At 43.8% G+C, this 25,165-nt stretch overlaps 2 protein-coding genes and 1 long non-coding RNA gene across 5 annotated transcripts in view; 1 reads left to right on the top strand and 2 right to left on the bottom strand.

The window, feature by feature from the left end:
* The window catches only part of MARCHF3 (membrane associated ring-CH-type finger 3), a 176,517-nt gene extending 158,739 nt beyond the window's left edge, over positions 1 to 17,778 (top strand). For all 3 annotated transcript variants that reach the window (XM_083577160.1, XM_083577161.1, XM_083577162.1), the window contains 2 exons: positions 202 to 411; positions 17,320 to 17,778. In XM_083577160.1, the coding sequence (XP_083433286.1) occupies positions 202 to 411; positions 17,320 to 17,478 (369 nt within the window). In that variant the 3' untranslated portion in view covers positions 17,479 to 17,778. The remainder of the gene's footprint in view (positions 1 to 201; positions 412 to 17,319) is intronic.
* LMNB1 (lamin B1) overlaps positions 1 to 25,165 on the bottom strand; it is a 117,528-nt gene that overhangs the window by 56,671 nt on the left and 35,692 nt on the right. The gene's annotated exons all lie outside the window — the stretch shown is intronic.
* Positions 19,562 to 21,421, bottom strand: LOC310744796. The gene is made up of 2 exons (XR_014539749.1): positions 21,079 to 21,421; positions 19,562 to 19,884 (listed from the first exon to the last, which is right to left on the bottom strand). It is a non-coding gene; the product is annotated as an uncharacterized lncRNA (long non-coding RNA).

The following is a 25,165-nucleotide window of genomic DNA, read 5'->3' as shown; positions in this document are numbered from 1 at the left end:
TGTGAACCTTCTTTCTTTCTTTCTTTCCAATCATCTGGCTTGTGTTTTGGGTTGTTTGAACCATCCGTTTTACAAACCGAGCAGAGAACTAACTAAAAAGACAGTGGAATGTTGTGAGTTGTGTTAAGGGAAGGGAGCCAAGTTATCCGGATGAAAGCATTGATTTTGCTGAGACTTATTCTGTGCTAATTCTTTCTACAGTGGCTAAGAAATCCCGGCCCCCAGCACGAGAAACGAACTTTGTTTGGGGACATGGTGTGCTTCTTGTTTATTACTCCGTTGGCTACCATCTCTGGCTGGCTGTGTCTTCGGGGAGCAGTGGACCATCTGCACTTTAGTAGTAGGCTAGAAGCTGTTGGCCTCATTGCACTCACTGTCGCACTCTTCACAATTTACCTCTTTTGGACACTAGTAAGTACTCTTTTTGTTGTTTTGTTGTTGAAGTTCATTTAGATTGGAGAGCCATGGTTTTTTTCATGTCGCCATGTTGTAGCAGTGTTCGGATATCACCCCGCACGACTCTTGTCTTATCAAAAGAGGATCCAGCTTTGTAACTTTGATTTTGACTGCGGAGATGTAAACTTATTATAAATTTATTTATTTGATTTTTCAACTTAGAAATTTACAGAAATATCTCAAACATAAATCATAAAAACAAGATTCCAAGGAATCTCCTGGACTTCCATCCTGCCCAGTGTGGGTCCTATTATTAATCAGTTCCTCCCACTTATTTTATGATTATCCAAACCTTTTACTTCTTCCATTATGTCCAGAATCAACCTTAAACTATGAGTGCTATTCCAATCCTACTAACCATTTTAACTGTTTAGAGTGGTCTTATAAGTTATAAATTTTCCTCATTCCTTGTTAAAATTTTGGTCTTCCTGATTTCTGACTCTTCTGGTCATTTTAGCCATGTCAGAGTAGTTCATTAACTTCATCTGCCGTTCTTCTCTGGTAGGGACTTTATCTTCTTTCCATCTCTGGGCCAGTAACATCCGTGCAGCCGTGGTTGCATACAGAAATAGTCTTTTCTGCTCCTTTGGGATGTTGGCACCTGAGAGATGTAAAGTTAGCCTCTAAACATAGGAGCTTTGGACAGACTCTGGTTAGAGAAGGGAGAAGTTGAATGGACTTGGAAAAATAGGCTAAAGAGGCAGGGCACTTCAGTTTCCGATGTGTACATGCAAAGTAGAGGTGGATGCTTCCCTCCTACAAAACAATAACTTTTCATATCAGCTAAATGCAAAATAAAATCTGGAGTATAGGGATCCCACCCAGCATACATTCCTTTCCTCAGTTAGTGGGTGTTGGAAGAAAACGGTTGAGACAAGTGTGCTTTCTTATTCTAATGCAAATCCTGCAAGACAGCTGAACTTGCCTCAGGACAAGAAGCTCACAAGACCTTTCTCAGTCTCCCTAAATAGGTCTTCTGTTGACACTGGGCAAGAGCAACCTGGAATGCACTGAACGAACTACAGTGGGAAAGAACCGAACCGTTCTCATTCCTTTGATATGGAGTGCCGAAAAGTCAACCTTTTCCAAGGCTCAGTGATGTTCAGAAATAACAAGTCTGCTTAACACTGTAGGTTAGACAACAATAATGTTGTTACAGTGTTGAAAGGGTGGTTTTGTGGGGGAGTTTGCTGCACTAATTTGAGTTCTAGCACTTTTAAAAATACAATCTGGTTTCCTCGTCTAGACATCTGTGACTTGGTGTCACTGACTGAACTTGCTCCTCTAATCTGTGGGAAAGGTTGGCAGCTCGATCACAAGTTCGTTGGAGACAGAATACATGAATACGTCAAGTTGGCCTTATCTGTTTCCAGGGGACTGCAAGTCTGATGCACAGGCATGGAGAAATTGCACTGAATTCTCTTGCCTGGAAGATGTCTTATTGTGGTACACGGATTTGGGGAAAGTAGCAGCTCGTAAAGCAGGGATGGGGATGGAGAAACCTCTGGTCCTCCAGGTGTTACTGGACTCCAGCTCCTTCTCATCCCTAACCATTAGGCATGTTGGTTGCAGCAGATGAGAGTCTGAGTTCAGCACCCCACAGGCATTTTCACATGGAAGTAGAAGTGCTTTCGAAGTTGCACTTGCAGTACGTTCACTTTTGTGTGCGTGTTACTATGAGATAGCAAATTTAAACTGTGTGTACATCACATCTGAAATACCCTGATGTGAAAGGCAAAAACTGACATCCCTGAAATTGCTTCTCCTTACCTGAAATTTTGCAGTACCTGATCTGCTCCTCCATGCACCCTCCCCTCCTGCCTGTTGTAATAATCAAAGTTGAAGTAATGGAAGCAAGTGAGTTCCATCTATGTTCAGGTTTTCAGCAATGTGCAATAACTAACCTGTTGACACACTAAATCGAGGGTGGGATGCTTTTTGGGTGCATTCCATCATGCAGGGACTGGATCTCTTTGGTGGGCAGAGTGAGAGGCAGGTGGACCAACAGTCGTGACTCTTACCTGTACACAAAAGCCTACATTTCGAGCCACGCAAATGTCAGAAGTTTCTGTACAGATGCATATCTCCCCGGCCTCTATTCAGGGAAGCAAGTGGGCCTCATCATAGTTCAAGGACACATTCCAGCCAGGCAGAAGCTCTCAAGGTGGCTGTGGCGTGAAGAGTCCCAAAGAATAAACAGAGAGCCCCATTTGGGCCCTAGGCCTGAGATTTCCCATCCCTGCATTAAATAGATATTTTGAGTTTTGTGAATGAAAAATATTATGGCATCTTAAAGTAGCCTTGGGAATTCCATGCAGTAAGAGTGGGTTAGTGGACGGAGACACGCATATCTCCAAAACCAAAGTGCTGCGCCAACAAGTACAAAATAACCCTTCTGCAGCACCACAAAGCCAACTCAATGGTGTAACATTGGAAAATGTCAATCACGTCTCCTACCTGGGCAGTTATCTTTCCACAAGGGCTGAAAATCCAGCATCGCCTGAGCTCTGCGAGTGGGGCTTTCTCCCGATTGAAGTGCAGAGTGTTTGAGAACCGGGACATTCACAGGGAAACCAAAATGCTTGTTTACAAAGCTGTTATACTACCAGCCTTACTGTATGTTGTGAAACATGGACCGCTTATAAACACCATCTCCAACTCCTTGAAGGATTCCATCAATGGTGTCTCTGAAAAATTTTACACTTCACTTGGGAAGACAGGGAGACTAATGCCAGTGTACTGGAAGAAACAAATATCACCAGTGTCAAAGCAATGATTCTTCAACATCAACTTTGTTGGACTGGTCATGTTGTGCGGATGCCTGATTATTGTCTTCCAAAGCAGCTACTCTATTCCGAACTTAAAAATGGAAAGCGTTATGCTGGTGGTCAACAAAAGAGGTTTGAAGACTGTCTCAAGGCAAATCTTTAAAAATGTAGTATAAACACCAACAACTGGGAAACACTTGCCTGCAAGCGCTTCAGTTGGAGAACAGCCTTTACTAAAGGTGTCATGGGCTTTGAAGACACTTGAACTCAGGACGCAAGGGAGAAACATGCTAAGAGGAAGGCATGCTTGGCAAATCCACACCGTGATCAACACTGTGGAAGGACATGTGATTCCAGCATTGGCCTCCACAGTCACTTATGGACTCATTGTTAAAACCGTGTTTATGGAAGACAATCTTACTCAGTTACAAGTGATCGCCAAAGAAGAAGAAAGAAGAAGAAGAAGAATCTCCATACCTCCCCCAGAAGCCCAACCTGGTTTCTGTGCTAGCCATCAAGGGAGTAAAGTTCTTCCATGACCAGCATGGAAATGGCAAACAGGACGTAGAGTGATGTGTCCCTCATCTGTCATCCTACTCAGTGGAAACTGAGTAGTCAGTGTTTTTATGCTGGCTGTGAAGGATGAGAATGTAGGTGACAAGTCTCTTAGTTGGCTAGTATTTGGGGGGATTAGGCTAGTGATTTTTATGGGCATATCTACAAGTCTAGCAGATTTAGTGTGCCATAAGCTTTCAAAGATGCATGGAGTGTTATCCTCAGTTGTCAGAGAGAGAGAAATTACACAGAGAGAGAGACCTACAAAGAAAATTGTAAGCAGCGGGACCAAAAGGTCATGCAGTGAGAGATACAGTCTGACATTCTGTGACTGTGCCTCTTGCGTTTCGTGATCTTTTGGACCCACCGTTCACATCCCCCCCCCCCTCTGCCAAATGAGAATGACACTTCATATATCTGCTTAAGTGAGCTTTAGTCTACAAAAGCTTATGTGACAATAAATCTGTTTTGCCTTTAAGGTGCCAGAAGACACTGGCAGCTTTTACATTGGGCTCTTACTGGAGAATAGCCACAGTGAGTTCCACTCACCTTTTACAGAGCATCCGTTCAATGTCATTAACACAACACCACTTCTTGTCTCTACTCTCCCCCCCATATCTCAGAAAATCCAACCTTTAAAACTTATCACTATCGTTGCTTCTTTGAATGCTGCCTTTCCATAGTAAACCATCTTCAAGGTGGCTCCTGGCATCAAAACATGTTGTGTAATTCACTAACAGAAGATGTAACAAATGTAGTCCTGTAAACAATAAACTAATGAAAGTATCTCACATTGAAAAATTAGACAATCAGCTGATAGAGGTGAAGTTACAGGGAATCAGGCAGAGGGCCTTCTTGGTAGTGGCACCCACCCCTCAGATGTCAAGGAGATAAGTAACTAGACAACCTGAAGCCAGCCCTGTATAGGGAAGTTTTTTAATGTTTTATTAGGTTTTTGTATATGTTGGAAGCTGCACATAGTGGCTGGAGCAGCCCAGTCAGATGAGGAGGGATTTACTTTTATTATTATTATTATTATTATGGACGCGGATGGCGCTGTGTTCTAAACCACCGAGCCTCTTGGGCTTGCCGATTGTAAGGTTGGCAGTTTGAATCCCCGCAACAGGGTGAGCTCCTCTTGCTCTGTCCCAGCTCCTGCCAACCTAGCAGTTCGAAAGCAGGCCACTGCAAGTAGATAAATAGGTACCACTGCAGTGGGAAGGTAAACGATATTTCTGTGTGCTCTGGTTTCTGTCACGGTGTCCCGTGGTGCCAGAAGTGGTTCAGTCATTCTGGCCACATGACCCGGAAAGCTGTCTGCAGACAGATGCCGGCTCACTCGGCCTGAAAGCGAGATTAGCGCCGCAACCCCATAGTCACTTTTGACTGAACTTAACCGTCCAGGGGTCCTTTACCTTACATCACCACCATTATCATCATCATCATCATCATTATTATTATTATTATTGGGTTATGCTGTAAGACTCTTACCAGGTGTAATTCTGACCTTATTTTCTTTTGCCTCCATCTGCCTCCCCAATTTCATAGTCTGCAATTTCACACTAACATTTTTCTGTTGCCGCCACCCCACTGTTTGTTATCTGTTCCAGCCTTTGAAAGTCACCGGCTTTCTGATTACAGTGCAAGCAGTTTCCTCCAGTCAGTAAACCAAATGATTTGAAACCTGATTTGCTTCGGTCCCCTCCAAATATGTAACTATCTAAAGAAATGCCATGTGCGTAGCTCTTTGACTGCCCCCAGTTAGGAAACCACTGGAGTGAACATATATATATATATATATATATATATATATATATATATATATATGGTGCATATTTAGTTTCACTTGCTCTGTACTTTTGCTGCTCTGCTTTTCAAGTCCTTTCCTGTCTGATTTTCAAAAACTGCATCTTTAGCATTTACCTTAAGACCAAGTAAATGAAATAAATGCTTCAAAGTAGCCAAAAGAAATTGGTGCCTGTCAGCTGCGCAACCTCTGCATAAGTTAAACCGTTTAATTTTAGACGGGCTGCTATTTCTTTGTATTGTCTAGCGTTCATAATACTCAACATAAATCAATGGGTAGCTGGTGCCCTGTTCCCTCTGCCAGTTTGTGACGCTGCAGAAATCTTTATAGCCTTCAGTTTGACCTGGTCCACCCTCCCTTAAGGAAATCTCAACACCTAAACACGACAGCAGCTTGCGACACAACAGCCTTATCTCTGCAACCAGCAAAGGTTTTCAGGGAAGGAAGCTGTGGTATTAGTTATTGTCACTTCAGTACCCATATAGCTGTGAGACAATGGCAGCTTTCCTGGAAACAACTATTTTCACTTTCTGCCAAGCTGAGGGAGGAATAGGACCTCTAAATACAAAGGGAATGGGTTATAAACAAAATATTATGCAGCTAAATTGACACCATCTGCACACAAGCAGGTGGTATTTTCTGGCTTGGAGGAATCCTAAAGTTTGCAGAAATTAACCTCTCCTTTAAAAGGGGGGTGATCATTCTGCGTGAGGAAAACAGCTCATTGAGAACTGAATGTGCTCAGTAACCATGGAGTGCTTTTATTTTTTAGGGGGGGGCACATAGAAAATGGAGGGAGAAGTGGAATGGATTGTCCTGGAGGAGGGTGTGGTCTGACTGCCTGGAACAATGAACAAGAACACTCTTTGCAGCAACATTAATGCAGATCATACTTGCGATGCCCTAAAATAGCAGGCTCTTAAGAGGGATGGAAAATTCTGCAATCACCATTTCTGTAATTGCCTTATATCAAGTGGTGCTAAGAGCTGCTGTTCACCTCGGGGACTCTGAATGGGGTGGATTAAGGATCCCAGACAGAATATGAAAAGTTTTTGTGGAGACGCAGAATCTCTTAAAATAAAACAGTGCCGTCTGCCAGGGCTGGCCTGCCTGAGATGATGGGCATGATGGTACCACTTATCTCGCCATTTCCATGTACAGGATCCTATCAGACTGGCAACTGAATCTTGCTTCATCACAGCTGCTGTGACAGCACCCCACAACCTCCTCGCTTGAGGGCAGTAGGCTAGCTTAGGGGGCCTAGGATGGGCCCCATGGCATAGAAGGCTCCGTCCCCCAATATCTGCACCTGCATCACTTTGCCTCATACCCACAGGAGATGGGTTCCGCCCAACTTTGAGGGGGCCCCGTGCACATAATTGACGTCATGTGGCAGGAGGAGCTCTGATGGGGCCGGCCACTGGTGGGGCCCGGTGGGGCCTGTCATAGCCGGGGGGGGCTGGCGAGGCCAGTCGTAGGCCAAGGAATATTGAGGGGGCCCATCTCTCTGCTTAAAATTTGGAGGGTCCTCAGGAAGATGAAGTTCCCACCAGAGAGGGATGGCAGACCAAACTGATGGACTACGCGGAGATGGCGGAAATGACTGGGAAAATCAGAAACCAGGAAGAACAGTATTTCAATAAAGAATGGGGGGAATTTATAACTTACCTGGGAGACCACCGTACACAGCTGAACTCTTTAGCAGGATTTGAATATGACTTGTAACAAGAACTAGGGATATATGGGATATTCAAAAATTGGAGTGACTTAAAATATTCAGCAGAAAAGGACTAGCGACGGAACCCATGGAGGGGTGAGCGGGGAATCCAGAGATTTGGTTGAATCGTTGTTTATTTTTTCATAATTCATGATTTTGAATGTAAATTTTAATTTATAAAACTAAATTATACACACACACACACACACAGTGGTACCTCGGGCTACATACGCTTCAGGTTACATACCCTTCAGGTTACAGACTCCGCTAACCCAGAAATAGTGCTTCAGGTTAAGAACTTTGCTTCAGGATGAGAACAGAAATCGTGCTTCGGCGGCGTGGCAGCAGCAGGAGGCCCCATTAGTTAAAGTGGTGCTTCAGGTTAAGAACAGTTTCAGGTTAAGTACGGACCTGCGGAACGAATTGAGTACTTAACCCGAGGTACCATTGTACACACACACACACACACACACACACACACATATACATACAATTGGGGGATCCTCGGCCCTCCGGACCCCATAGATCGTGCCCCCGCTAATAGCAGAGCCAACCCTACAGCCAAGCTCCTGCAGCCAATCGGAAGCCACAGAAGCCCTGTCAGACGTTCAGGTTCCAAAAATAGTTCACAAACCGGAGCACTCACTTCCTCGTTTTTGATGTTCAGGAGCCAAAATGTTTGGGAACTAAGCTGTTCAACTTCCAAGGTACGACTGCAGACACACACACACACACAACACACAACACATATAAACACTGAAAAAACAGGCAAGTAACAAAGGAGGGAAAGTAAAACCTCTTTTTAATACAGATCTTTTTCATATTTCTCTAGTATATTATATTCCTTTAATAAGCATTTACATGGTGGTCAGCCTTTCATAACGGATTCTCTTCTCTCCAGAAAATAGCTGTTCAAAGAAAAGGGCTGTGAGACTGTTACTCTGTGCACATTAAGAGCATACAGAGCATATTAACACTTTTATCACGGATGGTTTCTATTTTCCAGTAATGTTTCTTTGCTGCACTCCATGGACTGTAAATGTCATCTTAAGTTGACATTTTAACTATAGGGTGCAGGCCGCTCTTTCTCTGGGCCCTGAAAGCTTCCTATTTTTTATTATGTCTCCCAAATTGCTGCTAGTGACTTGGAGTGATGTAGGAGGAGTTCTTTCCTGAAACACAGTATTTAACTTGCACCGTGAATATGCTTAATTGCTGCTCAGGTGAATATGCATTTTAACTGCGAATGCTAACAACTATTTATCAGTGCAACTCCTCAGAATAATTTGCATCTTAAAATAACTCATGAGATTATTATTTTTAAAGTATTTTTCAGCCAGGAACAAAATATCTATAAGCTGCACATATTTTTTGCATTGTTTCCCATTTTTATATATCGTGGTCATAAGCCTGATACGAATACTAGATAGATGAGTGTACTTCTAATAAATTATCAATTGCATGGTAACCTATAGCTTGTCTTTGCTGCCAAGTGGGAGATCTGATTCCATTCCTATTCTATTAAGTCCAACAGGAGGGGGCTTTATTAATGAGGCAATGTGCTCTCCAGCTCAGGCGAGGAAGAGATTTCAGATTTTCGTTGTGTATCAGCAGGGGCTCAATTTAATAGGGAACATACATAACTGTTGGAACACAAAGCTGGCAATATAATAAGAGGACACAGTGTGTATACAGAGGACTTGTACACTGTAGTGCTAAACATATATAATGGGAACAAGTTCCATAGGAAACTATGCGACACGTGGCCTATGCGCTGGAGGAAGCTGCAAACTCACACACTTCCCCCACTGAATGGCTGCATAGCTCAGTAGTAGAGCATCTTCCTTGCATGCAGAAAAGGCCCAGATTCAATGCCTAACATTTCCTGGTAGGGCTGGGCAGTGGCGTAGCAGGGGTTACCGGTGCCCGGGGCTGCACAGAAGCAGGGGGGAAGGAAACAGATGGAGTATGCATGCACACGCAACTGCCTAAGGTGTCCACATCACCCAGGAGATCACAGGTGCAGGGTTAAGAAAAGAAGAGTCGTATTGTCTGGAGAGGTCATTCCTGGTTCTCATTGAGAAGTTGTTTTCAGTGGAGCCCAGAGATGGAAGCATGTAGCTGTATTGAGGTGGCGCCAGGTGTTGAAATTTTGTGCCCGGGGCAACCGCCCCTGTGGCCCCCTTCCCCACGCCACACCCCTGGGGCTGGGACTTTCCCTTGGCTGAAATCGTGGAGAACCATTACTAGTGCGCAGACCATTATGAGCTAGATGGACCCGTTGCCCAACTCCATGTATGACAACTTCCTGCGTTCCACTGCACATGGAAGTTTTAGTGCATGATTCATCCATGAAAAGATAGGGCACAGATGTTGTTAGGCCCAAGCGTAAAGGCTGTGGTTCACATTAAAGGTTCTGTACATAATGGGAGATGGTACAAATCTGAGCTTTACTTTCACCTGGCTCTCTGTCCAGTCTAGAGGCTGCCCTACAGGCAAACCACCCCTCGCATTCAAGTACAGTCATACCTTGGTTGCCAAACGGAATCCGTCCCGGAAGTTGGTTCAACTTCCGAAAACATTTGACAACCAAGGCACGGCTTCCGATTGGCTGCAGGAGCTTCCTGCACTCAATCGGAAGACGCATTGGACGTTCGGCTTCCAAAGAATGTTTGCAAACTGGAACACTCACTTCCGGGTTTGCGGCGTTTGGGAGCCAAAACATTCAAGTCACAAGGTGTTCAAGATCCAAAGTACAACTGTGTCTTTAGGTGTTCTGTAAGGCACTGTTAAGCAGAGTATGGAATGACTTGCCTTGATCTATTATAGGGGTCTTCACTATTGAGATGGGAGGCAATTCTGATCTGCTTGCCAGCTGAACCCCTAATGGGTCAACATAGTTGCCCCAAAGTCATAGAATCATAGTTGAAAGGGATCCCATGGATCCTCTAGTCCATGGGTAGGCAAACTAAGGCCCAGAGGCCGGATCCGGCCCAATCGCCTTCTAAATCCGGCCCGCGGACATTCCGGGAATCAGCATGTTTTTTACATGAGTAGAATGTGTACTTTTATTTAAAATGCATCTCTGGGTTATTTGTGGGGCCTGCCTGGTGTTTTTACATGAATAGAATGTGTGCTTTTATTTAAAATGCATCTCGGGGTTATTTGTGGGACATAGGAATTCGTTCATTTCCCCCCAAAAAAAATATAGTCTGGCCCGCCACAAGGTCTGAGGGACTGTGGACCGGCCCCCTGCTGAAAAAGTTTGCTGACCCCTGATATTTTAGTCCAGCCCCCTGCAATGCAGGAATATATGCCCATACAGGGCTCAAACCTATGACTTTGACGTTATCAGCACCACAATCTCACCGACTGATCTCACCGGCAAGGCTCGGTACAACTAACCTCCTGGGATGCTATATAGATGTTTTCAAGCCCTATCTCAATTTCTGTCCGGCTGCATGCCGAGTTTTGATATTTCAGTGTGCTTCATTAGCTCCTGTTGCTTAAAAGTATTGACACTAGATCATTGTTCTTAGATTCACTCACAATGGCCCAGCAGGTGACCCCAACTACACAGTGATCATTATAGGCGAATCTAATTGTTCCTTTGCTCGGACAAACACTCATAACATTCGACTGTAATATTCCCTGAGCACTTTGGCTTCAAATGTTGTATGGTGCTTATTTTTAGCCCATTAAAAACTCTTCGGCAGGAAAGACATGAGTGCAGCTCCGATAATTCACGCTGCCTAATCGCACACACGGCCAAATAATCACAGAAAGTAGCTAGCCAAACTTTAAGTTTGGTAGTGACCTCAGTCTGCTAGCTTCCAAAATGTGCTGGCTTTTCTGTTTCTAATAGTTGCAGTCCATGTGCCGCCTTGCAGTGCTTTTGGCTGCCACAACTGAGTACTGGCCAAAGAGAAGCATTCCGTGTGCCAGTTGGATCACAAGAGGATAGCTGAATCCATGGGTGCTTGATTAAACTTTGCCGCCCAGTGGCACCCATTTAATTTTGGCTTTGAGATACCCACAGATAGGTTGAGGCCAAATGACTTGCTCAGGACAGTTCTGAGTTTTGTAACGGCAATGCCTAGAAGAATGGTTACCATAGCAGATCCTCCAAGTGTCCCTAATTTTCAAGGGATGTCCCTAATTTAGAGAAGCCATCCTGGTTTCTAATTTGATCCTGGAATGTCCTGCTTTTTCTTAGGACGTCCCTATTTTCATCGGAGAAATGTTGGAGGTTATGGTAGAGAAAACAAATAGTTGTTAATAGCTATACCTCAGGTGTGGTTATTTATGGAATTTGGGTACCGTGCCATTAAAATGTCTTTTTTTAAGTTACATTGTCCCTAACACAGACCTTCCAAGGGTCCCTTTTTTCCAGGGGTAGACCCAGATTTTTAGAAGCCACCCTGGTTTCTGATTTGATCCCGGAATGTCCCACTTTTTCATCGGAGAAATGTTGGAGGGTGTGGAGTCATGCAACCCCCGAGCCTAGGAGATAAGTAACTAGACAACCAGTAGTAGTAATAGTAGTAATTTTTTATTTATACCCTGCCCATCAGGCTGGGTTTCCCCAGGCACCCTGGGCAGCTCCCCACAGAATATTAAAAATACGATAAAACATCAAACATTAAAAACTTCCCTAAACAGGGTTGCCTATTGGAAGCCACCCAGAGTGGCTGGGGCAACCCAATCAGATGGGCAGGGTTTAAATAATAAAATTATCACCATCACCATCATTGTTATGGAATAGGTTGTCCCTACAGTGGCACCCCAGTAGTGATGTATGGAAGTGAGAACTGGACCATAAAGAAGGCTGATCGCTGAAGAATTGATGCTTTTGAATTATGGTGCTGGAGGAGACTCTTGAGGGTCCCATGGACTGAAAAGATCAAACCTATCCATTCTGAAGGAAATCAGCCCTGAGTGCTCACTGGAAGGACAGATCCTGAAGCTGAGGCTCCAATATGTGGCCACCTCATGAGAAGAGAAGACTCCCTGGAAAAGACCCTGATGTTGGGAAAGATGGAGGGCACAAGGAGAAGGGGACGACAGAGGGCGAGATGGTTGGACAGTGTTCTCGAAGCTACCAGCATGAGTTTGACCAAACTGCGGGAGGCAGTGGAAGACAGGAATGCCTGGCGTGCTCTGGTCCATGGGGTCACAAAGAGTCGGACACGACTAAACGACTAAACAACAACAACAACAGTGGTACCTCTGGATACAAACCACCCCCTTTGCAAATGCTTCAGGCTATGCACGCGGCAAACACAGAAGTAAAGTAAAGGTTTCCACCGACAGCTCGTGCGCAGGAGCGGGCTACCACCACCCACGTCTGCGCAGAACGGTGCACCTCTGGATGTGAATGTTTCAGGGTAAGAACGGACCCCCAGAACTAATTAAGTTCATATCCAGAGGTACCACTCTATTTTCAGCGAATAAATGTTGGAGGGTATGCCAACACCAAGTGATGTATATATCAAAAGCTGCCCTCTGGGTGATCAGTGCACTACTACAGCCCATTGAACTTAAGAGTTTAGTGGAAGTAACTATTTTCAGAACAGAGACCCATACATTTGCAGAGAAGCTCTTTTCCGTCATCCTTAAATAAGATCCTGTCTCCCACAGAGACTGCTGTTTATCCATTTGAATGAATCTCATCATTGTTTCCATGATCAACACACAAACCTCGTCTCTGTTCTGCACAGGAAAGCTTTTGAATCCAAGATTCTGGGGTGGGTGTGTTTTTTTTAAGCATTGAAGGGGCAAATCCTTCCTTGGCTCATTGAGCCTCGCCTCAGCAAGATTGCACAGAATTACATCTCCCGAATGGCTGATAGTTCACCAAAGATACTGCACAGTGTTTCAGAAAACTCAAAAGGGAATTTAGAAATGGTTAGGCTTCACATTTTGGGTTTGTGAACTATTTCTCTAACACTTGAGCAAGTTGCAGCTGCTGCCCAGAGAGCTTGCTGGCGAAACGCAAGGCTGAGCTGTCCTGGCCGCTGCTGAAATTTCAGTAGCTGACATCACTTGGAGATTGCCTGAAGGCAAGAACCCGTTGTAAACAAGCTGTCAGGCTTAACTAGGATATCCTGTGAAAATGTCTTAAACAAACGAGCAGCCACTTGGAGCCTGGCTCAACAAGGCAACTATTCCTGGAGAAGCCTTGCTTCAGCTTGCATGGTGATCTTAAGACAAAATCCTGCTTTTTCAAGAGGCGCCACTAGGTTTTTCCAGCCAAAATTTTACATCCTAAATTGTACCCAGGTGGTTGTTCACCACCCTATAAAAGGAGATCAGTATGATGGAGAACATGGAAGCCTAATGGCCACTGTGAAGTAGGCCGCTGGAAGCACTGAATATTTATTTTTTTAAACCCAACCCTAATCACTTTAATTTTAATTTTAATTTTTTGGCTTAAAATGGGGAATCATTTTCAACCGAGTGCTGCATTGCCTGTTGGCGCACCACCTGGGGGTTTCATGACAGTGGTGACCAATGACAGTGGTGACCACTGGCCACTGGCAGCAGTGGGCACAAGTGACACCACTTAGCCATATTCATTTCTCTTAGATTCCTTCCCCACACATCTGGCAAAATCTCCCCACTCCAGCCTGTCAGTCTCCATTTTAACAGTTGACCATCATTCTTACGAAGTGGAAAGTTTTCTACTTCTGGAGGGTCCCCCTGTTATTTACAAGCCTTCCATCATATCAAGGGATATAGCTCCCCGCCCCCCTTGGCATCTAATAATCAGCAATTTTGATGCTGCTAGCAAATTAAAATTTGTTTCTCATCAGAGGGGATTTTTTTTTTTCTAGTGGCACTCCACAATATGGATTGAATGTACTTCCGTTTCTTGATACGCATTTATTGGTTGTGTTAGGTGGAACTGGGAGTAGAAAGCTAATATACTAAGTCCTACTGCAATGTGCTCTACATGGAGCTACCTTTGAAGTTGACCCAGAAACAACCATTAATCCAGAATATGGCAGCTAGACTGGTGACTGGGAGTGGCCACTGAGACCATATTAGACCAGTCCTGAAAGACCTACGTTGGCTCCCAGTATGTTTCCGAGCACAATTCAAAGTGTTGGTGCTGACATTTAAAGCCCTAAATGGCCTTGGCTCAGTATACCTGAAGGAGCGTCTCCACCCCCATCATTCTGCGTGGACGCTGAGGTCCAGCTCCGAGGGCCTTCTGGCGGTTCCCTCACTGCAAGAAGTGAGGTTACAAGGAACCAGGCAGAGGGCCTTCTCAATAGTGGTACCCACCCTGTGGAACACCCTCCCATCAGATGTCAAAGAAATAAACAACTGACTTTCAGAAGACATCTGAAGGCAGCCCTGTTTAGGGAAGTTTTTAATGTTTGATGTTTTATCTCTTTATTATTATTAATAATAATAATATTCTGTTGGGAGCTGCCCAGAGTGGCTGGGGTATAAATTTGTTGTTGTTGTTGTTGTTAAATTAAATAATTTAAAATACATGGACATGGAACAAGAACAAGTTGGGCTAAGTTGGGCTATACATCCTGCCAGAATTTTGGCTGACCTGGGATTGGAACAGACTTAGAGCAGGGGTGGGGAATATTGTAGGACTGCAAATCTCATCATCCCTGACTATTGGCCATGCTGGTTGCAGCTGATGAGAGCTAGAGCCCAATATCACCTGGAAAGCCAAATCTCCCATCCCTCACATAGAGCATAGAACCAACCTTTGATTGGTGGTGCCATCACTGGGGGCTGCCCAATAGGCATTGACCCATGGCAGAGCCTATTGGGTGGTAGGTCCCCTTTTGTAGAGACCCAGCTTAGTGAAGTGCATCTGTCTCCCTTACTGACATCCAGGCATTTGGTGGCTGAAAGGTATTGGGTGAAATTCAGTGTTGCTCTGAGACAATCATCCCATCAGTGCAAGCATTTTAGCTTGCCAGATGCAAAAATCTCCCCTCTCTTCCCCCAACACCCCCAAGCCATTTTGGGGGGGGGGGATACAGGGAGGGAAGCCCTGTTGTGCAAGCAGAAGTCTTTGCTCAGGGCTTCAACTCACAGGATTTGCTGAGTGAATCTCATCCGTCGTTCCTGGCACCACTGAAGTCACTGGTTGAGAAAATGTATTTAACCATTTTTTAGAATGCTATTAACAGTGTTTTCAGTATTGATGTGTTTGCGGCCCTGGGCTCCTTTGGGAAGAGGAGGGGCAGGAAATAAGTTAATGAAATAATCATACCTCCCTACTGTGAGCTTATACATTGCACAGCTGGGTGGCTCTTTATAATCTTGCAAGAGCCTCAGAACTGCTTCTCGATGGCTGGACCTCAACCTTATTCTGTAACGTTTAATAGGTCTGGTCCTGTTATGAGTGCGCACCTGGACTCACATGTATGTTCATATACACAACTGCTGAGAGGTTTGGGATCTTTAGCTGGTGTTATGGCGTACGCTTGTTATGGACGTGTGTTAACGTTATGCCCACAGGATGCTCTCACAAGGAAATAAAGGACATTTGGTTTATTAGATTAAATGGAAGCGACAGAATCTATAAAGATGCTGCTTTAGACAGCAAACTTACATTCTAAGCAGGTAGCAAATTATGATACATACACACCTTGATTAAAGATTCCCTAACTGTTCTGAAAGGCTTACAAAAACGTGGGCATAAACTTGAAGTGAAGAGAAGGGGGGGAAGGAAAGTATACATACCCTTTAAGTGAAGCAGAAATATGCTGAGTCCTGGGGAGCAGTGGGGTAAGTGCTGTCCTGTTGCAGCTAGCCAGCTAACCTCGTGGTGCTGTGGTCTAAACCACTGAGCCTCTTGGGTTTGTCAATCAGAAGGTTGGAGGTTCAAATCCCCACAACGGAGTGAGCTCCTGTTGCTCTGTTCCAGCTCCTGCCAACCTAGCTGTTCGAAAGCACACCAGTGCGAGTAAATAAATAGGTACTGCTGTGGTGGGAAGGTAAACAGTATTTCCATGCACTCTAGTTTTTGTCACGTTCTGTTGCACCAGAAGTGGTTTAGTCATGCTGGCCACATGACCCAGAAAGCTGTCTGTGGACAAATGTCGGCTCCCTCGGCCTGAAAGCGAGATGAGCGCCGCAACCCCATAGTCGCTTAACCATCCAGGGGTCCTTTACCGTATCACCTTTACCTGTATATAATGGTTTTTTGTATACCTTTTTGCCAAGCTATGCCAGTTGAGAGGGGAGGGGCTGTAGAATGTGTCTGACAATTTGCACAATCCCTTCCAGACTTTCCTGCCTAGTTCTCACCTTGCCCATCTTTGGCCGTCCTGTTCCTGATTGCTTAACAAAAGAGCAAAAGACTTTGATGGTATCTGCACCTGCCCATCTCTGTCGGTGATCTGCCTTTACATCACCTTACCATTGTGGGGATGGATCTCACTGAGGAGTTGAGTATCATGTACAGTCATACCTTGGTTTTCGAACAGCTCAGTTCTCGAATGTTTTGGTTCCCAAACGCCGCAAACCCGGAAGTGAGTGTTACGATTTGTGAACTATTTTTGGAAGCCAAACTCCCAACAGGGCTTCCGATTGGCTGCATGAGCTTCCTGCAGCCAATCAGAAGCCACGCTTTGGTTTCCGACTGTTTCGGCAGTTGAACGGACTTCCAGAATGGATTCCGTTCGACTTTCAAGGTACGACTGTACTTGAAAACTAAATTTGCATGTGTTTGTCTTTTGGTCATTTATGGGTCAACTCAGGATATGCCCAAATGCCTTTCAGCAGGGGGCTGGAATCTGGCTTCTTCCAGGATCACCAAAGCTCATGATGGAGGGACTCATGTCATATTAGAGTTCATCTTATACTTATGCCACGGTCTATAGAGATAAACCGTATCATAAATTCAGATTAATGCTGGACCTTGAAATGCTATAGCTGAGTGAAGATGCACTATATGAAATGCACTTTTTTTTTTTGCTCTCCATGTTTCGCTCTTCTCATCTCAAATATGCCCTTTCCCCTTGTTCTTCCTGCAGGTATCCTTTAGGTACCACTGTAGATTATATAATGAATGGCGTCGGACCAATCAAAGAGTTATCCTCCTCATCCCAAAGTCTGTCAGCATCCCTTCAAACCAGCAGTCATTGCTGGGCCTGCATTCGGTCAAAAGGAACTCAAAAGAGACAATCGTTTAATTGTGATAATCATGAGCTGGGGCCATGAACTACATGCGGGGGTCTAATTCCATCCAAACCTGATAGTGGTTATTATGAAAAGACAAGACTCTTTATGCCGAAGAGAGGACACGACTGTTGGAATTGAAATCATGGATGCTGCAATCATATGATATTTGCTGAGCTGCCAAACCTGCTTAAACTTTAGCAGATACTGTATGAAATTCCTCAATCCCATGTTGATAGCTGCATCGCTAGGGATGCATCCCTTTTTTATTGTTGTTTAAAGATTATTAAACTATGATGGCAAACAATGCAAAACACGTCTGTGGCGGTATTTCTTTAAGTGGTTTGACAGGTTACCTGCCGCATTCCTCCTCTCCCACCCACATTAAACGAGAAGAATAGGAGGATGTTGTGCTGCAATTGAACTTTAATAAGTGAAATGCCATTTGAAAAGAGAGAGAAGTATTGGTTTGACACACACAGCATATTGGTCTCATAAGAGACTTAAGATTTTCTGCTCAAGCCTCACGAAGACTTGCCAAATGTGCAAAAGAAAGTCTGTTTACTGATCACCCTTTATTTGGTTAACATACATGGAAACAAGAGCTTCCCCATTATTTTCAATGGCATATTTTCAAATTCTGCTCCTGCGTGCCTTTCCCCTGATAATGGGGAAGAAGGTAGCTGCTGCTCAGGTATGGAGTTATAACTCCCACCATCTCTGACCATTGACCATGTTAGCTGCAGCTGATGAAAGCTGGGAGTCCAGCATCTGCCCTCCCCCGCTTTAAATGCTTAAAACCTGCAAATTAGGTAGCGATTAGCATAATCTGCCAAATGTTGGATGGTCTGCTCCATTCATGAGCTCCATGCAAGGTGAAAATATTTTGATTGGTTTCTTTAAAATTATCATCTTAAGAGCAGAGAAAAGCAAGGAAGAAAACACTTATTTTGGCCATGCTAAAGATAATGGACAGGACGCGGGTGGCGCTGTGGTCTAAACCACTGAGCCTCTCAGGCTTGCCAATCAGGTCGGCGGTTCAAATCCCCACGATGGGGTGAGCTCCCGTTGCTCAGTCCCAGGTTCTGCCAACCTAGCAGTTCAAAAGCATGCCAGTGCAAGTAGATAAATAGGCACTGCTGTGGTGGGAAGGTAAACAGTGTTTCTGTGTGCTCTGGTTTCTGTCACGGTGTTCTGTTGCACCAGAAGCGGTTTGGTCATGCTGGCCACATGACCTGGAAAGCTGTCTGTGGACAAATGTCGGCTCCCTTGGCCTGAAAGTGAGATGAGCGCTGCAACCCCATAGTCGCCTTTGAGCGGACTTAACCATCCAGGGGTCCTTTACCTTACCTTTAAAGATAATGGACTGGTTACTAACAGCAGAATCTTGTACACGTTTAGTCAGAAATAAGTCCTGTTGAGTTCAGAGAGACTTCTTTCCAGGAAAGTAGGGATAGGATTATAGCTAACCATGAATGCCGAGTTTGCAGAGGAGAGTAGGCAATGTATAGTACAGGCTTTGCTAGCCTCGCACCCTGCAGAAGCTTGAGCTACAGTTCCCACACCACCCAGCAATGTTAGCTGGGGCTGACAGTTGTACAGTGGTACCTCGGGTTAAGAACTTAATTTGTTCTGGAGGTCCGTTCTTAACCTGAAACTGTTCTTAACCTGAGGTACCACTTCAGCTAACGGGGCCTCCTGCTGCCGCTGGGCGATTTCTGTTCTCATCCTGAAGCAAAGTTCTTAACCCGAGGTACTATTTCTGGGTTAGCGGAGTCTGTAACCTGAAGCGTCTGTAACCCCAGGTTCCACTGTAGTCTAAAACATCCGATATTGTATCTGACCAGATGAAAATTCCTTGAGGGATATACAGGAGATTCTGCATGTTTTCCTATCGATCCCCTCCTTCCGGGATTCATAGAAGAACATCTTGCGGCATTACTCTTGAAGGCCGGAGTAATGATGTAACTTCATACCTCACGTATCAAACCCTTTGCATGCTTGGTTTCAAAAAGCTGCTGGTGGTATATGAGGAAGCACGTATCAGTGCCGTAAATACTGGTGTAAATCTTGAGTGAGCCACGTTACATCAGAACAGAGTTTTGCCCTAGTTCTCCAGATTTATTTTGTAAGAGGAGCTTCTGCATACATAAAGGACTGCTTCATTAGACATGTTCTAGGAAGCCTGGGCCTGAGTTGCATAACAATCAAGTAAAGCTACAATTCTCTGCTGGATTTTCCGCTTGACAGGTAAATTTAGATGAGAGTATATAAGACTGTACTTCTTCGTACCAGTGAGACTTCAGGTCTATTTGTGAACAAATGTTTACAGCAAGCTTTGTAATTGTGGCCAATTCCAATTTGGAATTCTTTTTTTAAATTCCTGGGTGGTGGTACGCCTTGCTTACAACTGCCCCTTCCTAACGAGAAAAAAAGAATTGTTTTATTCACCCCCTTACCCTTTTTAGAGTTAAGCTATCAAATGGACTTGCTTGTACCAAGAATTACCGCTGGCAAGGCAGTGACATGTACCTTATGTGCAATTTAGTACCTTTTTCAAAGTCATGGCAAATATATAGGGGGCAAGCCCTGCATTTGGCTTGCATTTCCTGTGCAGTTGTGGGGGGTCGAATGGGAGGATATGTAAAATATATGGCTTATATTTCAGATGGAGTAAGCAACTGTTATTTGGCAAAACAAAACAAACAAAAAACCCCACGTAATTAAACTAAGGAGTTTGACCACCTGACTTTTTGAACAGATGAATTTATCCTTCTATAATTTTGAATACATTCAAACAGTGGCGTAGCGTGGGGGTGCAGGGGGGGCTGGCCGCACCGGGCGCAACATCTGGGGGTTAGGGGGCGCAAATCCACGGGTTAGGGGTGCAAATTACTTGCCTTGCCCCGGGTTCTGACAACCCACGCTACGCCACTGCATTCAAAACAAGAGCATGGGTGCCCTTTATATACTGCAAAATTCTTCGAAATGACAATCCAGTAAAAGCTACGATATTAGGACTTCAGTATTTCATTTATTTCAGCAGTGCACCAGAGCCTGAGGTCCTTCACTCAAAACCCTAATTAAAATGGCCCCCCGCTGCCCAATCTATACCTGCTTGGTATGTGATCAACGAGTGCCAAAGCTCCCGAGGCTTATTCAAAGGATTAGCTCTGCAGCTTCATCATAGCACCTATGTGACTTAAGACTCCAGAGCCAAGGATTTATGCCTGCTCAGGCTTTTGGCACTGGAAGGCCTTCTTACGTCTTATGCAGGGTTTCTTACCCCTTCCCAGAACAGTGGTAGGAGGTGCCTAAGGGGGGCTTTCATGACGGAGAAGCACATAGATTGGCCCGCTGATTAGATTGTATACCTGAAGGAGCATCTGCACCTTGTTGTTCAGCCTGGACGAGAAGTGAAGTTACAGGGAACCAGACATAGGGCCCTCTCGGTAGTGGCACCCGCCCTGTGGAACACCCTGCCATCAGATGTCAAGGTGTAACTATACAACCTTTAGAAGACATCTGAAGGCAGCCCTGTATTGGGAAGTTTTTAATGTTTGAAAGTCGCCCAGACTACTACCACTAATAATAAATAATATGCAGCAACAAACCTAAGTTCATTAAGCCCTGGTAGGCTCTCATATTCAGAGGATGAGTTGTGTTCAGGATCACCATGTATCCTAGTCTTCAAAGGAGTCTCTATTTTGAGGGATCCAAGTGTTGATGAGGAACTATAAGGGAGAACTGAAGATGCCCATGAAACGTTTAACACATGCGCAACAGACTTAGCAGGGACAGAAGCTACCTGGTGCCAGTCTTCCCCACTATGGCAAAATGTAGTGTATTTCTTATAGTGGATTGGCACCTATAAATCAGCATGCACAAATTTTATGCAAAGCTGTATCTTTTATCATCTCCTTTTGAGAATGTGTGAAGTGGTCCTCTGGGTGTGTTTGGCCTAGTGAAGCATAAATAGTGCAATCAACAAACCAGAAAGGGGTAAAATGCCTAGTTCCTGTTTGTCAGTGCACAACCTATACAGGGAAGACTAAAAAAAAGCCTGTCCATTTTCTTAGGACAGGAACATAAACTTCAAATGCGAGTGTTGACCTGTCAATCAACTTGTACCTGGGTAGAGAAGGCACTCAGGGTTCTACAATTTGAGAAACAACTTACTATTGTTTAGTTAATGCAACTGAGAATCATGCAATTAAATACTTTAATGGGGGGGGGGGAATCATTTGCAAGGCATTTTTCAGGTTTTGCCGTTTCTCATCTACCGAACTCAGGCGCAAAAATACAAGATGGGGCAGCAAAGAGAAGCATAAGGAAAGGATTTCCATCACTCCTTAGCAGCTGCCTGCGGCTCCCTAGGGACAGCAGCCTTGCAATGTGAGAATTCCGATATCAGCATTTTAGACATGTGATAAATCCATTTTTAACTTTCAGAATCCGAAAGGCTGATCTTAGTAGATACCAAAATCTTCACACTTTACAGTTTAATTGTAGGAGTACATTCAATAGGGAAAGCAAAGAGAGAAACATTTCTGTGTGGTTTTTATCCTAGAATAAAGCTGATCTAAGAAGTAGGTTTTACATTATTGCTTAGCTCAGCAGAAGGCAGAAAGAAGTGCTTCCCAAGCAGCAACTGTGTCACCAAGTGACAAAAAAAGTTATTCTAGGGTACCTTGCCATCTAACCAAGAGAAAATATTTAGCATTGGTAGCGAAGTTCTGATGCAAAATTGGATGAGGGAGTTTGTGATACTGTTGTGGCATTTCGATCAATGTGCAATCAGAAATTTAGTTTAATGGAAGTTCTAATACATACATTTGACGAGCAAGACATTGAGACTTATTTCAAAGTATAGCTGCATTTGACTGTACCCTGAGTGCTTTCACTGAGAACACAGAAAGGTTCAACAAGAAAGCTTTTTCACTACCCCAATCTGGTAAATAACCAGTTTTATGGTCCAGGAAAGCTAAGGGGATGACCAATATTATGTTAAGAGATGAACCCAGGGAGAAAGCAGAACAAAGCTCTCAATTTGAGATATTGGTTTATGCATGAAGTTGCATTCTGTGAAGGATCATTACCCAAGATGTAACAAACAGTAATCCAGTAACAGGTAGGTAGCCGTGTTGGTCTGCCGTAGTCGAAACAAAATAAAAAAATTCCTTCCAGTAGCACCTTAAGAGACCAACTAAGTTTGTTATTGGTATGAGCTTTCGTGTGCATGCACACTTCTTCAGATACACTGAAACAGAAGTCACCAGACCCTTATATATAGTAAGAGGGTGGGGAGGGGTATTACTCAGAAAGGTGGTGGGAATGGGTGATTGGCTGATAGGTGTGGTAAACCTGTTACAACTGCAATTGGACTTGCAGGAAAAAAGCAAGGGGTGAGATGGCTAAAAATAGCTTTATTGTGTATAATGAGATAAGAATCCAATGTCTCTATTCACACCAGGTCTCTCCATGGTTTTAAGTTTGGTAATAAGTTGCAATTCAGCAACTTCTCTTTCCAGTCTATTTCTGAAATTCTGTTGTAATATGACACCTACTTTGAGATCTTGTATAGAATGTCCTGGGAGACTGAAGTGTTCTCCTACTGGTTTCTCTGTCTTGTGGTTCCTGATGTCAGATTTATCCTTTGGCGTAGGGTTTGGCCTGTTTGTCCAATATAAATTTAGGCGAGGTGTGGCGATTATAGGGGAGATTATAAGTGATTAACTTCATTACAGAATGACCAAAGAAAAACAAGTCTTGAAACCTCGTAGCTTCAAAAAACACAAAATAGCAAGGTGATCAGAGAATAAAATCGTTGGGGAGCACATAAGTGTGTAATATAGTCACAACGGGGTCAATTTATGTTTTTGGGGTGTAAAGCAGAACAGTGTCTCAGCTAAGACAACTTATTAGCAGAGCTATCTATGAAGGGTATCTGCATCACGGCTTTCTTCTTGGGAGATGTTTTGTTGCTCCAAGCTCTCTGTCATCTGACTACCGCCTATGCCTGGCTGTAACCTTGTACAAAAAAGCAGACAGATACAGAACTTGCCATGGCGATGCATTCAGGCGGTAAAATAAACTGGGAACGGGAATGTTATAAAATACAGGCATTATTGTAAACTGAAATCTTAGCAGATACCACAATGCAGCGAACCTGCTGAGATACGAAGACTACACCTTATGTTGCAATGACAAGTCTAATTAACAATTTAGCGTGAAAAAAATGGGGTTAGATTTAAGGACTTGCCAAATCCAAAGAAACTCGGAGTATCGTTAAGACAGCCCTGATATTTAATTGAGAGGGAAAGAGAGAATGCAAAACAAACAACTACCTCTAGTACCTCATTAGAAAGAAAACAATTGTTTTGGGTCTATAGTCCAGGCAAATCTTAGCTACTCAGAGTAAAAAAAAGCAGAGAAAGATATAATTTTAAAAAGCAATAAGGCTTCCCTTGAAGAACCAATTCTCTGTGCAAACAGCCTCCAGAGCAAAAGCCATGAAGCTAGATATTGTAAACATATCACAATGAGCCATTACTAGGCTTGGGCAAAACATTTGCTACAATTCACAATTATATAGGGAAAGATAACATTGGAACCTTCTCGAAATATTAGCCGCCACCACGTATCTGAAATTACTGCTAAAACAAAAATGAAACTTCAATTTCAATAAATGTTTGTAAACCAGGATGGTGGTGGCTGCAAACAGCTTTTCACAGTAGCAGATTCGTTAATTTCCAACAGAAAGTTATATAAGAGGCATTTCAAGCAAGAGGATCAGCGTTATTTAATACAGGTGTGCCATCTGACAGATTCGCAGCAGAAAGCTATGCTTTTAAAAAGGTTTTTTTTTCTATCCTGTAATTTTTGTTACCATGTTAAATTCCAAAGCAACTTTGTGCCACTTTTTGAAAGGCTTGCTTTTATACAAACTGAGATGAAAAATTATACAGGTTATGATAAATTTGTTCCTTGCAGCTGTAAAGGGAAATTTGTCTAGAACAAATGGAATTAAAAAGCCAATGAAGAAGTTTGTTGCTTGTTTCTTCCCAAGCCTCTTCTCCCAGCTACTGAACAAGATGCCAAGATTTGGCCAAAAAAACCCAAACTGGATAGAATTCAAACTATCATATGAAAAGCAAAAAATCTTTTTTTTTTACAGCTAACAGGAACCAGCAGCCATCAACCTAATGAACACTTCCTAGTTCTAGATACTATTTCAACACAAGCTTGATTTGGCGTGAAAATCTCTTTCTACTGAAGCCCCTTCCCCATCCTACGCCATGCAGGGTGATTCACAGATTGTCTCAAGATGCTTTGCCAAAGCAGTAAGATCTGTACACCCTGACACTTAGCAAAAGTGCAAATCCTACTTCAGCCTTTGGTATAGAAGTTATTGACAAGCAAGGCTTCGGATTTCTCCCAAGAAAATGCCTTGACCAGAACTAACCAAATTAGAACAGCTGAAGTTCACTTCTCTGGCTTGTCACCCAACAGGAAATTTCAAAAATAAGATGAGGCACAGCTTGCTGACAATAGAATATGTAACACTTTCTCCTCCAAAGGAAGAACATGTCTCATGACAGCATCTTTAGCTGACATTCAAATACAATCGTACATTTAATTATTTCCTAATTGCACATCAAAGACACCCATCAGGATAGCTGATAAGAGGGACTATGGCTC

This window comes from Podarcis filfolensis (assembly GCF_964270895.1).
Source record: "Podarcis filfolensis genome assembly, chromosome: 11".
In the NCBI taxonomy this organism is placed as follows: domain Eukaryota; kingdom Metazoa; phylum Chordata; class Lepidosauria; order Squamata; family Lacertidae; genus Podarcis; species Podarcis filfolensis.
Note: the sequence above shows the minus strand (reverse complement) of the source record. Positions and strands in the feature narration are given on the sequence as shown.